Raw genomic sequence first — 15,646 nt, forward strand, 5'->3', positions numbered from 1 at the left:
AGTGCAATAGAACACAAAGTAATCTAAGAAGGATAGAACATCAAATCAAAATCATTGCATTGCCTAGAGACTAAAATATATATATAAAAAAAATGGGAGTGAGATGGGACGGGAGTCATTCTACCAGGAGTGGGACGAGACAGGATTTTTTTTTTTACCCTGGCCTGGGATTGGCACGGGACAGGAGTGAAAAACCACTCCCATGTCATCCTCCACTTTAGACTGCTGAGAGAGGCAAGGCTGCAGAGAAGTGTGGGCTGCTTTAAACGGCTCCTTAACAAGGAGCTGGCTGTGGCTTCTGTGCCTTTCAACCAGCAGACAAGGGTGAGGAAGGAGGTGTGTGAGGGAGTGGATGAGACAACAGCCCCAGGGTGGAGGAGTGTGAGGGAGTGGATGAGACAACAGCCCCAGGGTGGAGGCATGTGAGGGAGTGGATGAGACAACAGCCCCAGGGTGGAGGTGTGTGAGGGAGTGGATGAGACAACAGCCCCAGGGTGGAGGAGTGTGAGGGAGTGGATGAGACAACAGCCCCAGGGTGGAGGCATGTGAGGGAGTGGATGAGACAACAGCCCCAGGGTGGAGGCATGTGAGGGAGTGGATGAGACAACAGCCCCAGGGTGGAGGTGTGTGAGGGAGTGGATGAGACAACAGCCCCAGGGTGGAGGCGTGTGAGGGAGTGGATGATACAACAGCCCCAGGGTGGAGGAGGCGCACTCTCATTTCACGAAAAGTTTTTTTTTGCCTCTTCTTCTAACTCTTCTGACACGTTGCACTGTAGTGTGTTTCCTCCCTGAGAGCCAAGTGGAGCAGGATGGACAGCTTTGTGTCAGCAGCGCTGCTGCTGCTGCCGGTCTTGGGACTGTGTGAGGCTCTGCCTGCCCGCTGGCTGCCGGGGGAGTACTCCAGCACCGCGGCTGAAGCAGCGAGGTTCGTCAGTGACTACAACAGCACGGCCGAGGAGGTGTTCTTCCAGAGTCAAACCGCCAGCTGGAACTACAACACCAACTTGACAGACCACAACTCCAAGCTGCAGGTAGGTACGACGACGGTTCCATGTCATTGGTCGCACACCCCAAAAGTCTGAAAAATGTCCCATTGGAGAGAAAGCCCGTTTATCTGACAATAGATAAAAAATAAATAAAAATTTAAAATAAAATTAATAAAAATAAATAAATAAATAAATAAAAAACTCACGTTTTGAGTTGAGTTCCCCTCCATTCCTCGGGCCCAGGCCGGTGTCATGTGACCAATGGGCAGTCTAAACAGAGATTAGGCATGTTGAACTGGTGTGAGTTGAACCTTTCCCATAGAGAGGTCCCTGCCCGGACTGGCACCTCCCACTCACAAATGGATGCACGGTAGAGGCTGACATTATTTCGGGAATCCTGTGGGGTTTGTTTTGGTTTTTACCTACTTGTTTTTACGAAGTATGTTTTTGATATCTGATTTTAATTACTCTGCTTGAAACTTGCTTCTTATTGATATTCCTTTTTACATTTCTTTTACTACAGTGAAGTTGAGTGGGCTCTGAGTTTCATTGCAGGTGACAGATGTTTGCATTGTTGCCGGTATGACAAGAAACTTGAAAACTTCACAGGAACAAAGTAAATGGGAGCCGGCGGGACAGGAATCATAATACCGTAATTTCCGCACTATAAGCCGCACCGGAGTATAAGCCGCAGCAGCAAAATTGCCTGTTTGTTACATATATAAGCCGCACCGGACTATAAGCCGCAGGTGTTTTAATGTTTTTTTTTTTTTTTTAACACGTTGACTGCCACTGACGTATATATATACGTCAAAAAAAATCCAGCGGTTCACTGCCATTGACGTATTAATACGTCAAAAAAATCTATTTTTTTTTTTGACGGTGCTACGTGGATCAATGCCCCCCGCGTCTCCTATGGAGATATTGGAAGTATTGAATGTGTATAATCTATTTTACCGACCAGCTAGGTGGCGACGGTCCTCTCCCGACAGAGATAAAGTCAACGAAAAGCAGCCGCCTCCCGCGGCTGCTTCCTCCATTCTCAAGGAAATGGCTTGGCGATTTTACAGTCAGAAACGAACGAGCCTCATTCTCATACTGTAGGCGGGGACGCTTTCGCGCTGCTGCGGTGGGGGGTTCCAGAAATGGACTGTGTGGGCAGCATAAAGCCTAGAGTCGCACGGGGCTTCATCGGGGCTCTCAAACCCAAGAGACGAGTGAGACCTATCCACACTCGCTGCCAGGGAGGGAGGCTGCTCAAACTCGCTGCCAGGGAGGGAAGCTGCTCAAACTCCCAGCAGCAGAGCACTCGCTTGTGACAAACGCAGGCTGAAAGCCACTAGACACACCCACGGAGGGAGGAGTTGAAGGAGAGGGCGTTCGGAACTATATTGTTTGGATGTCTGATCTCTCACTGATGCCAAAAATAAATGGTTAAAGTGACTGTTCTGCCTGTTTGATTGAATTTCACAAAACTGCGATTATCTCAGCTTTCACTCTCAGACGCTAAAACCATGCTGTACTCAACGGCTAATATCTACATAACTACTAACTCTACAAACTAACTCTTTTAGACAGAGAAAGCACACATTCTATTAGTACTTTTGTGAACTTTGTGTTGACAAACTCCAAGCAGAAAAGAATCCTCGGCTCTTGTAAAATGAGCCAGAATCCTCAAAAAAACAGCTTGGCAAAAGCTACCTACAGCAAAAAAAAAACGGCTGGCAGTCAATGTGTTAATTGTGTTTTAATGTTTAATTACCATATGTAAGGGTTCATGCACAGAGGGGATTGTCGGGAAAGAGATGGCTGTTTGAGGAAGCTCCCATTTATTAACATTTCAACAAAACAACATAACACAACACCACCTGTGTTTTTATTTACAGTGCACACAGTGTCCGCGGTGTGGTGAAAAGAGGGCAAGAGAGGAAATTAAAACAGAAGTGGATTTATAGTTAGAAAGAGTGCTAAAGAAGAGAGAATTCCGTTTTGTTTTTGTTTTTTTTCCCCGGAAAAATCCATAGATAAGCCGCACCGTTATATAAGCCGCAGGGCCAAAAAACGGGGGAAAAGCCGTTATATATAGTTTATATAGTTTATATAGTTATATATAGTTTATTATAGTCCGAAATTTACGGTAACAATAAATCAGGTTGATATAAATATGTAGTTAAATAAACAGTCGGAATGGGAGTCATTGTTCTTAAGACGGGCAGGAGTTTTCTTTGTGGGACTGGGTTGGGAGGGACAGGAGTGAAAATCCACTCGAGCCCTGGTTGATTTGGAGAATGACAGGCTCAGTTTCCTCCCAAAGTGGCCAACTTTGCTCGCGTGTTCTGAATAAATGTGCAGGGGGTCTTGCGAGCTTAATATGTCAACTGATTATTTGTTCAACTGTCAGACTTTTTGATATTTTTAGTTTGTGCTGTAAGGTTACCCTTAAACTTTTATCTAAGGATGCCTTTAGGAAAAACATTGTTGCATAAAATCACCCAAAGATTACCTTAGGATGTAGTAAGGGAAAACCATTCGATCTAGAGTGTTTGCTCTTAGCTACTTAACTTAAGTATTCCCTTATATGCTTGTCAAAAGTATCGATAGTATCGATAAAAGTCAATACTAAAAATTTGAAACGGATACAATACTCATTTGCAACAGGTATCGATAGTATCGATACGTATCAATACTAAAAAATTGAAACGGATACAATACTCATTTGCAACTGTATCAATATCAGCAGTGCTTTCTCTTAATGAAAAATCAAACATACCACTGATTTCTCCCTCCCTGTCATTGGTGGGTATCTTTTGCTTCAATAAATTCAAAGTATTCTGATAGGCTGATGACTAGAGCAGGTATAATCTGCTGTGTTATGATAGGCTGATGACTAGAGCAGGGGTAATCTGCTGTGTCAGGTCAAAGTTTTTAGTGAATTTTATCAGGTCTAGATTATGGAGAAGCGTGCATCTGTCCGTCCATCTGTTTGTTTCTTTTTTATGCCTCTTGATGTGTTGTCATCCCGCCGCGTGGTATCGAAAATGGTATCGAGTATCGATATTTTCCTGGGTATCGGTATCGAAGTAGAAATTCTAGTATCGTGACATCCCTATTCCCTTATGAATTATGCGTTGCAACAAGGTCCTTAGTAACTAAATTATTTGTGTAACATAGTAACATACCAGAATGGCTGAATTTATGGTGGTTGAAGAGGCTCAGACACAGAGAGAAAAAAGGAAAAGAAAAAAAAACATATATAAGGACGTTCAGTGTTACAACATAGTGCTACCAGCCACATACGGTGCTTATGTGCTTCTAGGAGATGCTGTGCGTGGGGCCCCACGCAAAGGGTCCGCGAGTCACCCGTCACCCCTGACCTCGTCAAGATAGGCCAGAAACGGGTCCCAGACGTTGTTAACCACAACTGAAATGAAGGGGAAGAGGGAGACTTCCATTCCTTCAGAATTAGTCTTTTGGCGACAGTTGTCCCCTGTGTCAGAGACTGTTGCACAGCTGCAGGGAAGTTCAGAGAAGTCTCCGAGCAGCCAAAGATGGCGAGTTCTGCCTCCGGCTGAAGGTTTATTTTGGAGGCCTTAAGAGTACCAGTCAAATATCCTGGCCCAGAATCCCGCTAGTGAAGCACAGAACCAAAAGGCATGAGATCTTCCACGGTTCTTTTGACAGAGATTTCTTGCATTGATTTTGTCCATTATTTCTGGCCACATCCTCTGTTTGTGCATATTTTTTTACGGCTGCTGCATCATAGAAACAATTACTTTGTATAATTTGCTTACGCTTGCCACATTCTACAAGGAGAATAACATTTTCATCTTCGGTCTAGTTTGGCTTTCTATGTCTAATATTCTCATTGTTGTCCATTTGGAAGAAGCCAGCTATAACATGCTGTCAAGTCATGTTAATGTTGAAGGATGCTGTGAGTGAAGTGAGCAGAGTGAAGCGTGCGTAACCATGGTAACTGAAGTGCTCTGTGCTGTATTCTGACAGTAACTACCGTAAAAACCTCAGTCTAAACACAAGCAAGGAGAAAACCTAAGATCCTTCATGCAACGCTCCTAAGTGAATCCCTCAGCTTAGGCAAAGATATTGCCTAAGGGACAAACTTAAGATTGAAACTTAAGGTAATATTTGCAGAGATGACAAACTCATTCCTCCCATGGCTCTATAGGTAAATGCACACCTAGAAAAGCAGGCCTTCACCGAGGCCTGGGGGAAGAAGGCCAAGCAGGTGTTCCCTCCTGAGTTCGTGGACACGTTCCCTGTGCAATTCGCTGACGTCAAGAAGCTGATAGGCAAGATCAGCAGACTGGGAGCCGCCAACCTGCCGGAGAATGACAGAAAGGAGGTTTGTTGTCATCATCATCATATACAAGGAAGTGGGTTCTGTTTGTTTCAATTTCTGTCCCACATTGGATGATGTCATCAGTGATGGTCACTCGAGAACAATTGTGATCTCACTGATGATGTCACAATGTCTATGAAGTTGAGCAATTGTGCGCTGAGTGACGTCACTCGAGCACTGCATGTGGTTTTATTACTTTATTAGTTAGTCTGAAGTAATAATTACACTTCAGGGTTAAAGTGGGTGCATCTCATTGTAAAATTGGACTTCAAACGGCCCAAATCTGGCTTCAAACGGCCCAAATTGGGTTTCAAACGGCCCAAATTTCACGCGCGTCGGCCCATATCGGCCTGGCCTGCTTGGTATCTAATGCCCGGCCTGAATTATGATCCCAGTCCGCCCCTGTTTTTAACTATATCGCCCAGCCCTACTCATGATATATAATATACAGTCTCTAGTGTATGATTCAACTTTTCCCATGTTCTAATCTAGTGTAAAAAAGCAAACAAACTGAAAAAATAAAAGAAAAAAATAAACAAAAATCGCAATAAATCGTAATATCGAAACGCAATAATCGTAGAATCGCAATACTTAAGAATCGCAATATAAATCGAATCGGCACCCAAGAATCGTGATAGTATCGAATCGGGAGATAAGTGAATCGCCACAGCCCTAATATATATAATGTAATGTACTACTATATATATATGTTATATATATAATATATTATATTATGTAATGTACTACTATATTAGCAGAAATGCTGAACTCTTTCTAAAATGAAAGCATGACTTCCACTCTTTTCTTGTCTCCAGTATAATGAAATTCTCAGCACCATGGACAAAATCTATTCAACAGCCAAGGTGTGTCCAAAGCCAAACGTTTGCTGGAGCCTGGATCCTGGTAAGTTGGTATAAATACATTTTCACATGAATTATTTGAAACCGATTTCTTCGAATATCTGCAGAACAATCTCTGTTGTGTCTACGGGTGGAAACCTGTAATTACACATCCGGAAGATACAGGCTCTCGCATGTTTACAAGGGCTTGGTATGGGAAATGAGCGCTAAAACGAAGTGTGGAGATAGGTCTGGCTATGCAAGACTACTGCGTTGCCACAACGCAATTCCTTTTTTAGGTAGGTAGTTAGGCAAATATATATATATATTTTTTACCCTTTATTTATCCATTCCAGGGAGGACCATTGAGAGCAAGCTCTCTCAAGGATGTCCTGATTACAATAATACAATTACAATGACAAAAGTTGCAGTACATCATAAAAATCACAGATGCAGACAAGTAAAAGGGCTATCCAAAGCAGGTGCATCTCCTATGTAATGCATCCTCAAGTAGCGCCCTGAACGTCTCTATGGAGACCATGAATGTCTCTATGGAGACCCTGAAAGTCTCTATGGAGACCATGAACGTCTCTATGGAGACCATGAACGTCTCTATGGAGACCCTGTAGGTCTCTATGGAGACCCTGAACGTCTCTATGGAGACCCTGACCTGAACGTCTCTATGGAGACCAGTCTGTCCAGTTTAAGAGAGTCCTGAGGTTTTGCAACTAGCCCTGAAGAAGGCCTTATGGCCGAAACATGTTGGCTGTTTTATTCTGTTCTATGAAGAACTAGCCTTATATTAAAGCTTTTTAATGAAGAGTGCCTTGGAACCTTTTTTGATGAGTCCTGAAGTTTGTTCCATCTATCAGGAGCATCAAAGGTAGGTCATTCCAGTAGGTGGAATGACCAATCTGTCCGATATCCTGTAGCTCTAAAACTGAAAAGAGAAGACAAATAAAAAGTATGGTTTGGCTGGTTGTTGACTCCTCCTCTAAGGTTAAATTTTAATAATCAATAATAATAATAAAGGGGATTCAGTTCTAAAAGGAGTTGGCTAAACGTACGCCACTTTTTCAGAAGGGGGGCAGCGAAAGTGATGTAGTAAATTAACGAGTAACATAACTACGGTAATTACTTTTGATACCAAGTAATAAGTAAAGTAATCTTTTTACTTTTTCAAAGGAGTAATCAGTAACTAATTATATTTCCTGGGGGCACGGTGGTGCAGTGGTAAGCGCTGTCGCCTCACAGCTAGAAGGTACTGGGTTCGATTCCCACCTGGGACGCTGTGAGCGCTGAAGGAGTGCGTGCCCGTCCGCATGTCCTCGAGTGCCCGCCGCCCGGGTGGGGTCGTCAAAAAGGGCCTTTCTGTGTGGAGTATGCATGTTCTCCCCGTGCCCCCTGGGGGTTTCCATCATATAGGAACCCCACACCAAAACATGCAATATCATGGTTGCTGATGTGGTGCCTCCGCTAGTCGTTCGGGGCGCCTGTTCCGAGGGAGGGGAACTCGTTGGAATAGCGTGATCCTCCCACGTGCTATGTCCTACCGGTGCAGCTTCCCCTGTCAGGTGAAAAGAAGCGGCTGGTTAACTGCCCATGTCTCGGAGGAAGCATGGAGCCAGTTTCGGCTCTCCTCAGATCGGCAGAGGGTGGAGCAGCAACCAGGATAAATAAATTAAAAAATTTGCACTAACGGGGGATAAAAAAAAAACTGGAAAAAAGTAACTAATTACATTTCCTGAGTAACTTGCCCATCACTGCTAAGTGGACACATATCTATTGTTTTAGCCTCCTCTTTCTGTTGGAGGCGAGGCCTCAGCGTCCCTCTATTTGCTGTCATCTCTGTGACTGAGGGTGTGTTGATTTTGTTGTCTCTCTCTCTCCAGAGCTGACATCTATCATGGCCAACTCCAAGAGCTACAAGAAGCTGCTGTACGCCTGGGAGGGCTGGCACAATGCATCAGGTGTACCTCTTCAGAAGTACTACCCCCAATTTGTGGAGCTCAGCAACAAGGCCTCTCAAGCTGATGGTAGGAACTTCACCATGACCTGACATGTTGCAAGAACATTACAAGTCAAAAGTTTGGATACATTTTTCTTTATTTTTACAACACTATCTTCTATCTATCTTCTATATATCTATGTATAAAATTAAAATTGAGTATGCGGGCTTTGTCTGTTTCAAGTTCTGTGTTCGGCCACAGCTATGCCGTTTTACGTGCGATCGGGCTGAAACCTTCGGGTGTGTAAAGGGCACCCCTGCGGGTGACCTGACTGAGCCAAATTTTTTAATTAAGGTTAATTAGCTAATGATGTGATGACATCAGCAATGATATCATCAGTGATGATGTCATAAGGGCGCGCGCACACACACACACACACACACACACACACACACAAGGAGGCATTGTGACAAGACTGATCAGTGATGTCATAGGGGGGTATACACACACACTGTCAGGATCAGAGTCAGACATGTGGATCTATTCGCGGGTAGTTGAGGGCCACGGGAAACTTGGTAAGTCTTGAGAAGCTGGGGTGTTGTGGAACTTGATGGCTGGGGCTGCACTGTTCGAGGTTTGGGAACGGTTGCAGAGATTGCAGAAGTTGCAGGTTGCAGAAGTTGCAGGTTGCAGAGGTTGGTGTGATCCTTGATGTGAGTTTATGAATCACTGGCCAGGACCTGCAGGAGCAGGCCCTTATAGACCCGAATATGACATCACCTGTGTTATGACATCACCAGCGAAAGGCATGAAAGACACTTATGAATCATGACATCATCAGTGATCGATGACATCATAGTAGGAATGACGACGTCAAAGTAGGAATGATGACGTCATCCTAACAGTACCCTCCCCTCAACGGACGCCACCTGGCGTCCAATGAGGCCATCAAGGATGGCATCTGGGAGACAGAAAATCCGCAGGTTCTGGTGGGGGTGCTCTTCAGCAGGTGGTTAGACACAGGTGGTTAGACCCCAAAGGGGGTGTAGGAGAGTGAGGTGCTCTTCAGCAGGTGGTTAGATGCAGGTGGTTAGACCCCAAAGGGGGTGTAGGAGAGTGAGGTGCTCTTCAGCAGGTGGTTAGATGCAGGTGGTCAGACCCCAAAGGGGGTGTAGGACAGTGGAGGTGCTCCTCCCTAATACTGGATATCGAAGCCATAGATAGACCGATACGTAGACAGAACTTCTACCGGGTCCGGTGGATCCTCTGGAGCCGGCCATCCCCCGGGGCACGATCCAAACATGGGAGGCTGGAGACCATCAAAAGGGTCAAATGCCGCCGTCTCCGAAGGCAGAGCCACAGGGGGATCTGACTCAGCGAGGCCTGCCCTCCCGACCTGTAGTTTGGGGAGGTCACTCACCGCCTCCTCCTTTAAACGCCTCTTATTTCTTCTTGCTCTTGACCGAGGGCTGACGACACTACGGGGACCTCCCAGCATCAAGCTGGAACCTACGTGTGGGTCAAGAACTGGAATAGGCTGCTGCTGAGGTACGGGTTCAGAGACTCGGCGAGGGGAAGGTCCACAGGTTGTGCCTCGGGGCCAGCAGACTCGGAGTCGCCCTGCGGGGGGACGGAGCTGATCTGCAGGCAGTGATTGAACTTCTCAATGAGACGATCTACAGTCTTCTCCAACTCCTTAACCTTCTTGGAGACACACTGCCACTCCTGGGTCACGTGAACGCTGCCCAACCGTATGGGTTTCGGGGTTGAACCCGTAGAGTCTTGATCCACTGGGAGTACCACGGGCCGGCGAGCGGTGGGACCACTTACTGGACGCCGGGAGCAGGAGGAGAGGTAATGCCCGGCTCGACCACAGTACAGGCAGCTCCGGGTGTCCAAACGGCGCTGCCTCTCCTCTGGTGTGATGCGAACCCTGCCGGTCAGATCACGGTACAGATGGCTGCTGGGACTCAAATGTGGCTGCCCCTGCTCTGGGATGACGCGAACTCCCCCCCCAGAATATGCGCTTAGCAGCTGGAGGCGGCCGAGAGGCAGAGCTAGAAGCAACGGCCGCTGTGACCGGGGGGGTAGCAGGTCTGGAAACCTCCGGAACGACGGTGCGCTCGGAAGCTGGGGCAGGAGGGGCAGAAGGCTGCGGAATGACACCCTCAGGAGGGTTTAGTCCGTCGAGAAGATCTAGCCGTTTTACCAGGAGGGCGTACTGATCCTCGGCCTTGGAAGCCAGAGCCTGGATTGCTTCTTCCTGGTGGGCAATCAGGCGACCGTCGAGAAGATCTAGCCGTTTTACCAGGAGGGCGTGCAGGAGCAGGCCCTTATAGACCCGAATATGACATCACCTGTGTTATGACATCACCAGCGAAAGGCATGAAAGACACTTATGAATCATGACATCATCATTGATCGATGACATCATAGTAGGAATGACGACGTCAAAGTAGGAATGATGACGTCATCCTAACACACACACTGATGATGTCATCAGTGATATCATAACGGGACACATACATACACACACACACACACACACACACACACACACACGGAGGCATTGTTGACATCACTGATGCAATAACATTTAGTGAGCAACACACACACACACACCCGCACTCGCCAATTGGGCAGGCGAGGCCACGCAGCAGCCGAGCTACGGGCGAGGGCGCGTAGCGGCCGAGCCTAGGCATCGAGCGAGCGTAGCGCATCGAAAGAACTTCATACATAGGATCAACTTCACTATTTATACTTGTGCAAGAAACAAGCATTTAAGCATAAGCTTTTAGATTGACATGACCTTAAGATCATGAAAAACATTCAATCAGGGGCGTTCAAACTTTTGACTGGTAGTGTGCACAGTACATTCAAAATATATATACATCAGGCAAACATCTGACAAGATGAACATTATGTCCTGTCTAGGTTTTAAGGACACTGGAGATTACTGGCGCTCCTGGTATGACACTCCAACGTTTGAGGAGGATTTGGAGAAAATCTACAAGACCGTCGAGCCCCTCTACCAGCAACTGCATGCTTTTGTCCGCCGCAAGCTCTACAAGCAGTACGGCCCCAAGTACATCAACCTCCAAGGACCCATCCCAGCTCACCTGCTAGGTAGGGCAGATGCACCTTTTGATGTTGCCAGTACCTGGCTGGAGGGATGAATGTGTGTTACACACTAGACTAGCCTATACATCAACAGTTATTATAGATGCATAGGAGGAAGTGAAATGTAATCACACCAACTCCTGGTGACAGTCCACAGTATCGAGGGAGGCACGCCATTGCCTGCCAGTCATTTTGTCTCACTGCTTTAAAGAAACGGTGCTTGTGAGTAGAGATGTAATGGTATGAAAATTTCACATCACGATTATCGTGACCAAAATTATCACGGTTATCGTATTATCACGGTATTCGTAATAAATTGCTGAAAATGTTCAAAGAGAGTGAGACACTCACTGAAATCATGTTACGTTTTATATTGAAAACTCAGACCCAAAAAGGATTGATACACTCACTGAAATCATTTCTCCAAGGCTGCGCGTCTGCGTCTGGGAGACGGTTGCCAACTTTGGTTGATGATCGACAGTATTTACCATGTTTTTCAAAGCACTGTAACCATGGTAACACGGTAATCACGGTAACACGGTTTTAATGATAATGAAAATTTGAAACGGTGCGGTTATCGTAAGGAATTTGATCAGCAAGTTGATGCTGATGCTCGAGTGTCTGTTCTCCCTCTCCTTCAGGAAACATGTGGGCTCAGACCTGGCACAATATCTATGACATGATGGTCCCCTTCCCTGACAAACCCAACGTGGACGTGACTGATGAAATGGTCAAACAAGTAAGTCAGGGGAAAGCTGACATGACTATGGAAAAAGTGAAATTCAGTTGTTAGGTCTTGCAGACAATGAAATCAAACCCTTTCTGTTTTTCTGTTGAAGGTTGCTTTGCTAGAACCCACTGAGGTGAAGCATTTCATTGTTACCTCTCTTTCTCCAGGGTTACAATGCCACACGCATGTTCCATGTTGCTGAGGACTTCTTCACCTCTCTGGGCTTGTTGGAGATGCCCCAGGAGTTCTGGGACAAATCCATGCTGGTGAAGCCTGTTGATCGGGAGGTGGTGTGCCACGGGGGTGCCTCGGACTTTTTAAACCGCAGAGACTTCAGGTAGACAACAGAAAAGGTCCTGCGGAGTCAGCTTAGAACATTTTGCCTGGATGGAAAGTCAAAAACTTTGGAAAGAAATTTAAGCAAAAGCCTTTAGATCAGAATGGCTTCAAGTTCATGAGAAATGTATACATTCAATCAGGTGTCAAAACTTTTGACTAGTACTACTGTATTGATCTGCCATTACCGTTGATAATACTGTAACGGCACAGGCGAGGCTGGTATCGAACCCGGGTTTGTCATTCGTAAGCGCAACACATTAACCATTAAAGGGACCAACATGCTCACTTTATGCATAGAGACCGGATCGCTACACTGCCTCCCCTCCCCTGCGCTTCCGCGTACTCTGCCGCCAATCATCCCGTTTATGGCGTCCTTCCGCTCCCTCACGCAACCGGGGCGCCCTGCGCCTCCGGTGACCGCACCGTGATCCCTACCGACTAGGGGTGCACAGATCGATCGGCACGCAATCTGTATCGGCCGATTTTGACCTCATATATGCGATCGGCTGATTGCCGATATTTCTTTATATTAAGTTACTGTATTAAAACTGCTGTCATACAAAAATTTACAAAAAAAGGTTATTTTCTGTTCCAAAATAGTTTAAAAACAATATACAATATAAAATTGCTTGAAATGCTGCCCATTGAAAATCAAAGCATATACGCTGGTTTAGTTGCTAGAACAATATCAATATACATACTTTTCACACCAAACTGAGCGCAACTTGAAAATAAATAAATAATAAGTATGTTATTAGAGTAGTTGCAGCCAATTTAAATTCTGTCACTTGGATTTTGCTGTTTGAAGATAGTTGTTGAGCTGAGTAAACCCTGCAAAACCTCTCTGCAGAACTAATACAATTTAAACAATTACAGCAGTTAAACATATAAAACAAGTAAGGAATGTAGCTTTTATTTTTATTTATTTTTTATAAAAAAAAGCCCTATCACTAATCAGGCTTTCCAACAATATAAAATACAATACCAATTGGTATTATTAAAGGGGAGAAATAATCGACCGAATTAACGTTTCCAAACTTTTTTAATCCTACAAGGTAATCGGTGATCAGTCGATGATCGGTTGGGCAGATATTTCCCATAGGCAATCGGTGATCGTGGCAAAAAACGTGATCGGTGCACCCCTACTACCGACAGATCCCACTTCTGACACCAATATAACGACACAGGCAGGGCTGATTTCGAACCCGGGTCTGTCATTCACAAGCACAACATGTTAACCATCAGACCAAAGGGACAATCCGGTTGGCCAAGGACCAACGTGCTCACTTTATCCATCGAGACGGCTACAATACTGTCGTTGATTATACTAACTGATAAGGAATTAATTGATAGTTCCTCCTCTTCAGGATTAGGATGTGCACCACAGTGACTATGGAGGCTCTCTCCACCGTGCACCATGAGATGGGACATGTGGAGTACTACCTGCAGTACAAGGACCAGCCTGTAGGCTTCCGGAGAGGAGCCAACCCCGGTTTCCACGAGGCTATCGGCGATGTCCTGGGTCTCTCCGCCTCCACACCCAAACATCTGTACACCATCGGCCTACTGGAGACTCTGACCGCTGACCATGGTAATTATAATAATAAACTTCACTTAAAAAGCACCTTTCAGAATATAGTGACAACCTTTTCGAAAAACAATCAATAAAATTCACGAGTTATTAAGTGCTTTATTTGTAATCACTTCCTGCAGAGACTGACATTAACTTCCTGTTGAAGACGGCTCTAAGCAAGATCGCGTTCCTCCCCTTTGGCTACCTAATCGACCAATGGAGATGGGACGTGTTCAGCGGAGGCACGCCCCCAGAGCGCCTAAACTCTGACTGGTGGTACCTCAGGTTGGCAGTTAAGATTACTCATTTGATTTAGATTTTTTAATTTGTTTACAAACCCCCCTCCCCCTCCCATCCCATCCCATTTTTATCCCCCATTAGTGCTAATTCTAATGTATTTATCCTGGTTGCTGCTCCACCCTCTGCTGATCTGGGGAGAGCCGAAACTGGCTCCATGCTTCCTCCGAGACATGCCCAGCCGCTTCTTTTCACCTGACAGGGGAAGCTTCACCGGTAGGACATAGCACGTGGGAGGTTCACGCTATTCCAACGAGTTCCCCTTCCCCCGAACAGGCGCCCCGAACGATCAGAGGAGGCACCACTTCAGCGACCAGGATATTGCATGTTTTTGGTGAGGGGTTCCTATATGAAAGAAACCCCCAGGGGGCACGGGGAGAACATGCAAACTCCACACAGAAAGGCCCTTTTGACGACCCGACCCAGGCAGTGGGCATTTGAGGACATGCGGACGGGCACACACTCCTTCAGCGCTCGCAGCGTCGCGGGTGGGAATCGAACCCAGGACCTTCTAGCTGTGAGGCGACAACGCTACCACTGCGCCACCGTGGCCCCCTACTCATATGAATCTTTGGACCAGCTGAGAAAACGTGGTTTGGGAAAGTGAATGATTGATGCAAAAATGATTGGTGCCGAAAATGGTTCTTTGGAGTAATGCCATAGAAGAATCCCATAGACAAACACCTCTCACGCCAAGGTTCTAGACAAACACCCCTAACGCCAAGGTTCTAGACAATTTATTTGTATAATTCACAAGCATGTCTCAGAGGGCTTCACAGAAAATATGTCTAGCTAATTCTAGCTGACACAACAGTAGCAAATTACAATACTAATAATAACACATTGAACAAGGGGTGTGTGTGTGTGTACCGTCCCTCAACACCTACCGAGGTGCTCTTGAGCAAGGCACAACCCCCGACAGCTCTAGTGGAGCTGCTCAGTGGCCAGCAGTACATGACTGTGGTTTTAGTGGGCAGCTCCCAGAGATGCAAATATGTGAGATGCGCGTGCGAAGCGTGCAATATTTCTAGTAATAATAATACCGTAATAATAATAATTCAATTTGTGTAGTGCCTTTCAATGACCCAAACACACTGGAAACTGAATCCATCTATTCCTTCTGCCATTACTCTTTAAAGGACAAAATACCAAGGCGTCTGCCCGCCCACCAAGCGCACAGAGGAGCACTTTGATCCGGGGGCAAAATTCCACGTTCCTGGAAACACACCATACATCAGGTAGCATCCTGTCCAAACATCTCCAACTGCCACATCTGACTAACTGTTAGTCAGATGTGAAGAAGAAGACCTTTGGTGTGCCTTGTGTTAGTCACTAACACAAGGCACACCAAAGGTCTTCTTCTTCTTCTTCTTCTTCTTCTTCTTCTTCTTCTTCTTCTTCTTCTTCTTCTTCTTCTTCTTCTTCTTTTTCTTCTTCTTCTTCTTCTTCTTCTT

General features: G+C 45.8%; 1 protein-coding gene across 1 annotated transcript in view; it reads left to right on the forward strand.

The window, feature by feature from the left end:
- Positions 1–811: 811 nt before the first annotated feature.
- The window catches only part of LOC310788619 (angiotensin-converting enzyme-like protein Ace3), a gene marked incomplete at both ends in the record, with an annotated part of 39,883 nt that continues 25,048 nt past the window's right edge, over positions 812–15,646 (forward strand). Inside the window, 10 exons of the mRNA XM_083650145.1 lie at positions 812–1,033; positions 5,172–5,348; positions 6,161–6,248; positions 8,077–8,220; positions 11,068–11,259; positions 11,895–11,992; positions 12,151–12,320; positions 13,690–13,913; positions 14,036–14,180; positions 15,332–15,430. Of these exons, the coding sequence (XP_083506271.1) occupies positions 812–1,033; positions 5,172–5,348; positions 6,161–6,248; positions 8,077–8,220; positions 11,068–11,259; positions 11,895–11,992; positions 12,151–12,320; positions 13,690–13,913; positions 14,036–14,180; positions 15,332–15,430 (1,559 nt within the window). The remainder of the gene's footprint in view (positions 1,034–5,171; positions 5,349–6,160; positions 6,249–8,076; positions 8,221–11,067; positions 11,260–11,894; positions 11,993–12,150; positions 12,321–13,689; positions 13,914–14,035; positions 14,181–15,331; positions 15,431–15,646) is intronic.

Source organism: Poromitra crassiceps, assembly GCF_964638095.1.
Source record: "Poromitra crassiceps genome assembly, chromosome: 13".
NCBI lineage: Eukaryota > Metazoa > Chordata > Actinopteri > Beryciformes > Melamphaidae > Poromitra > Poromitra crassiceps.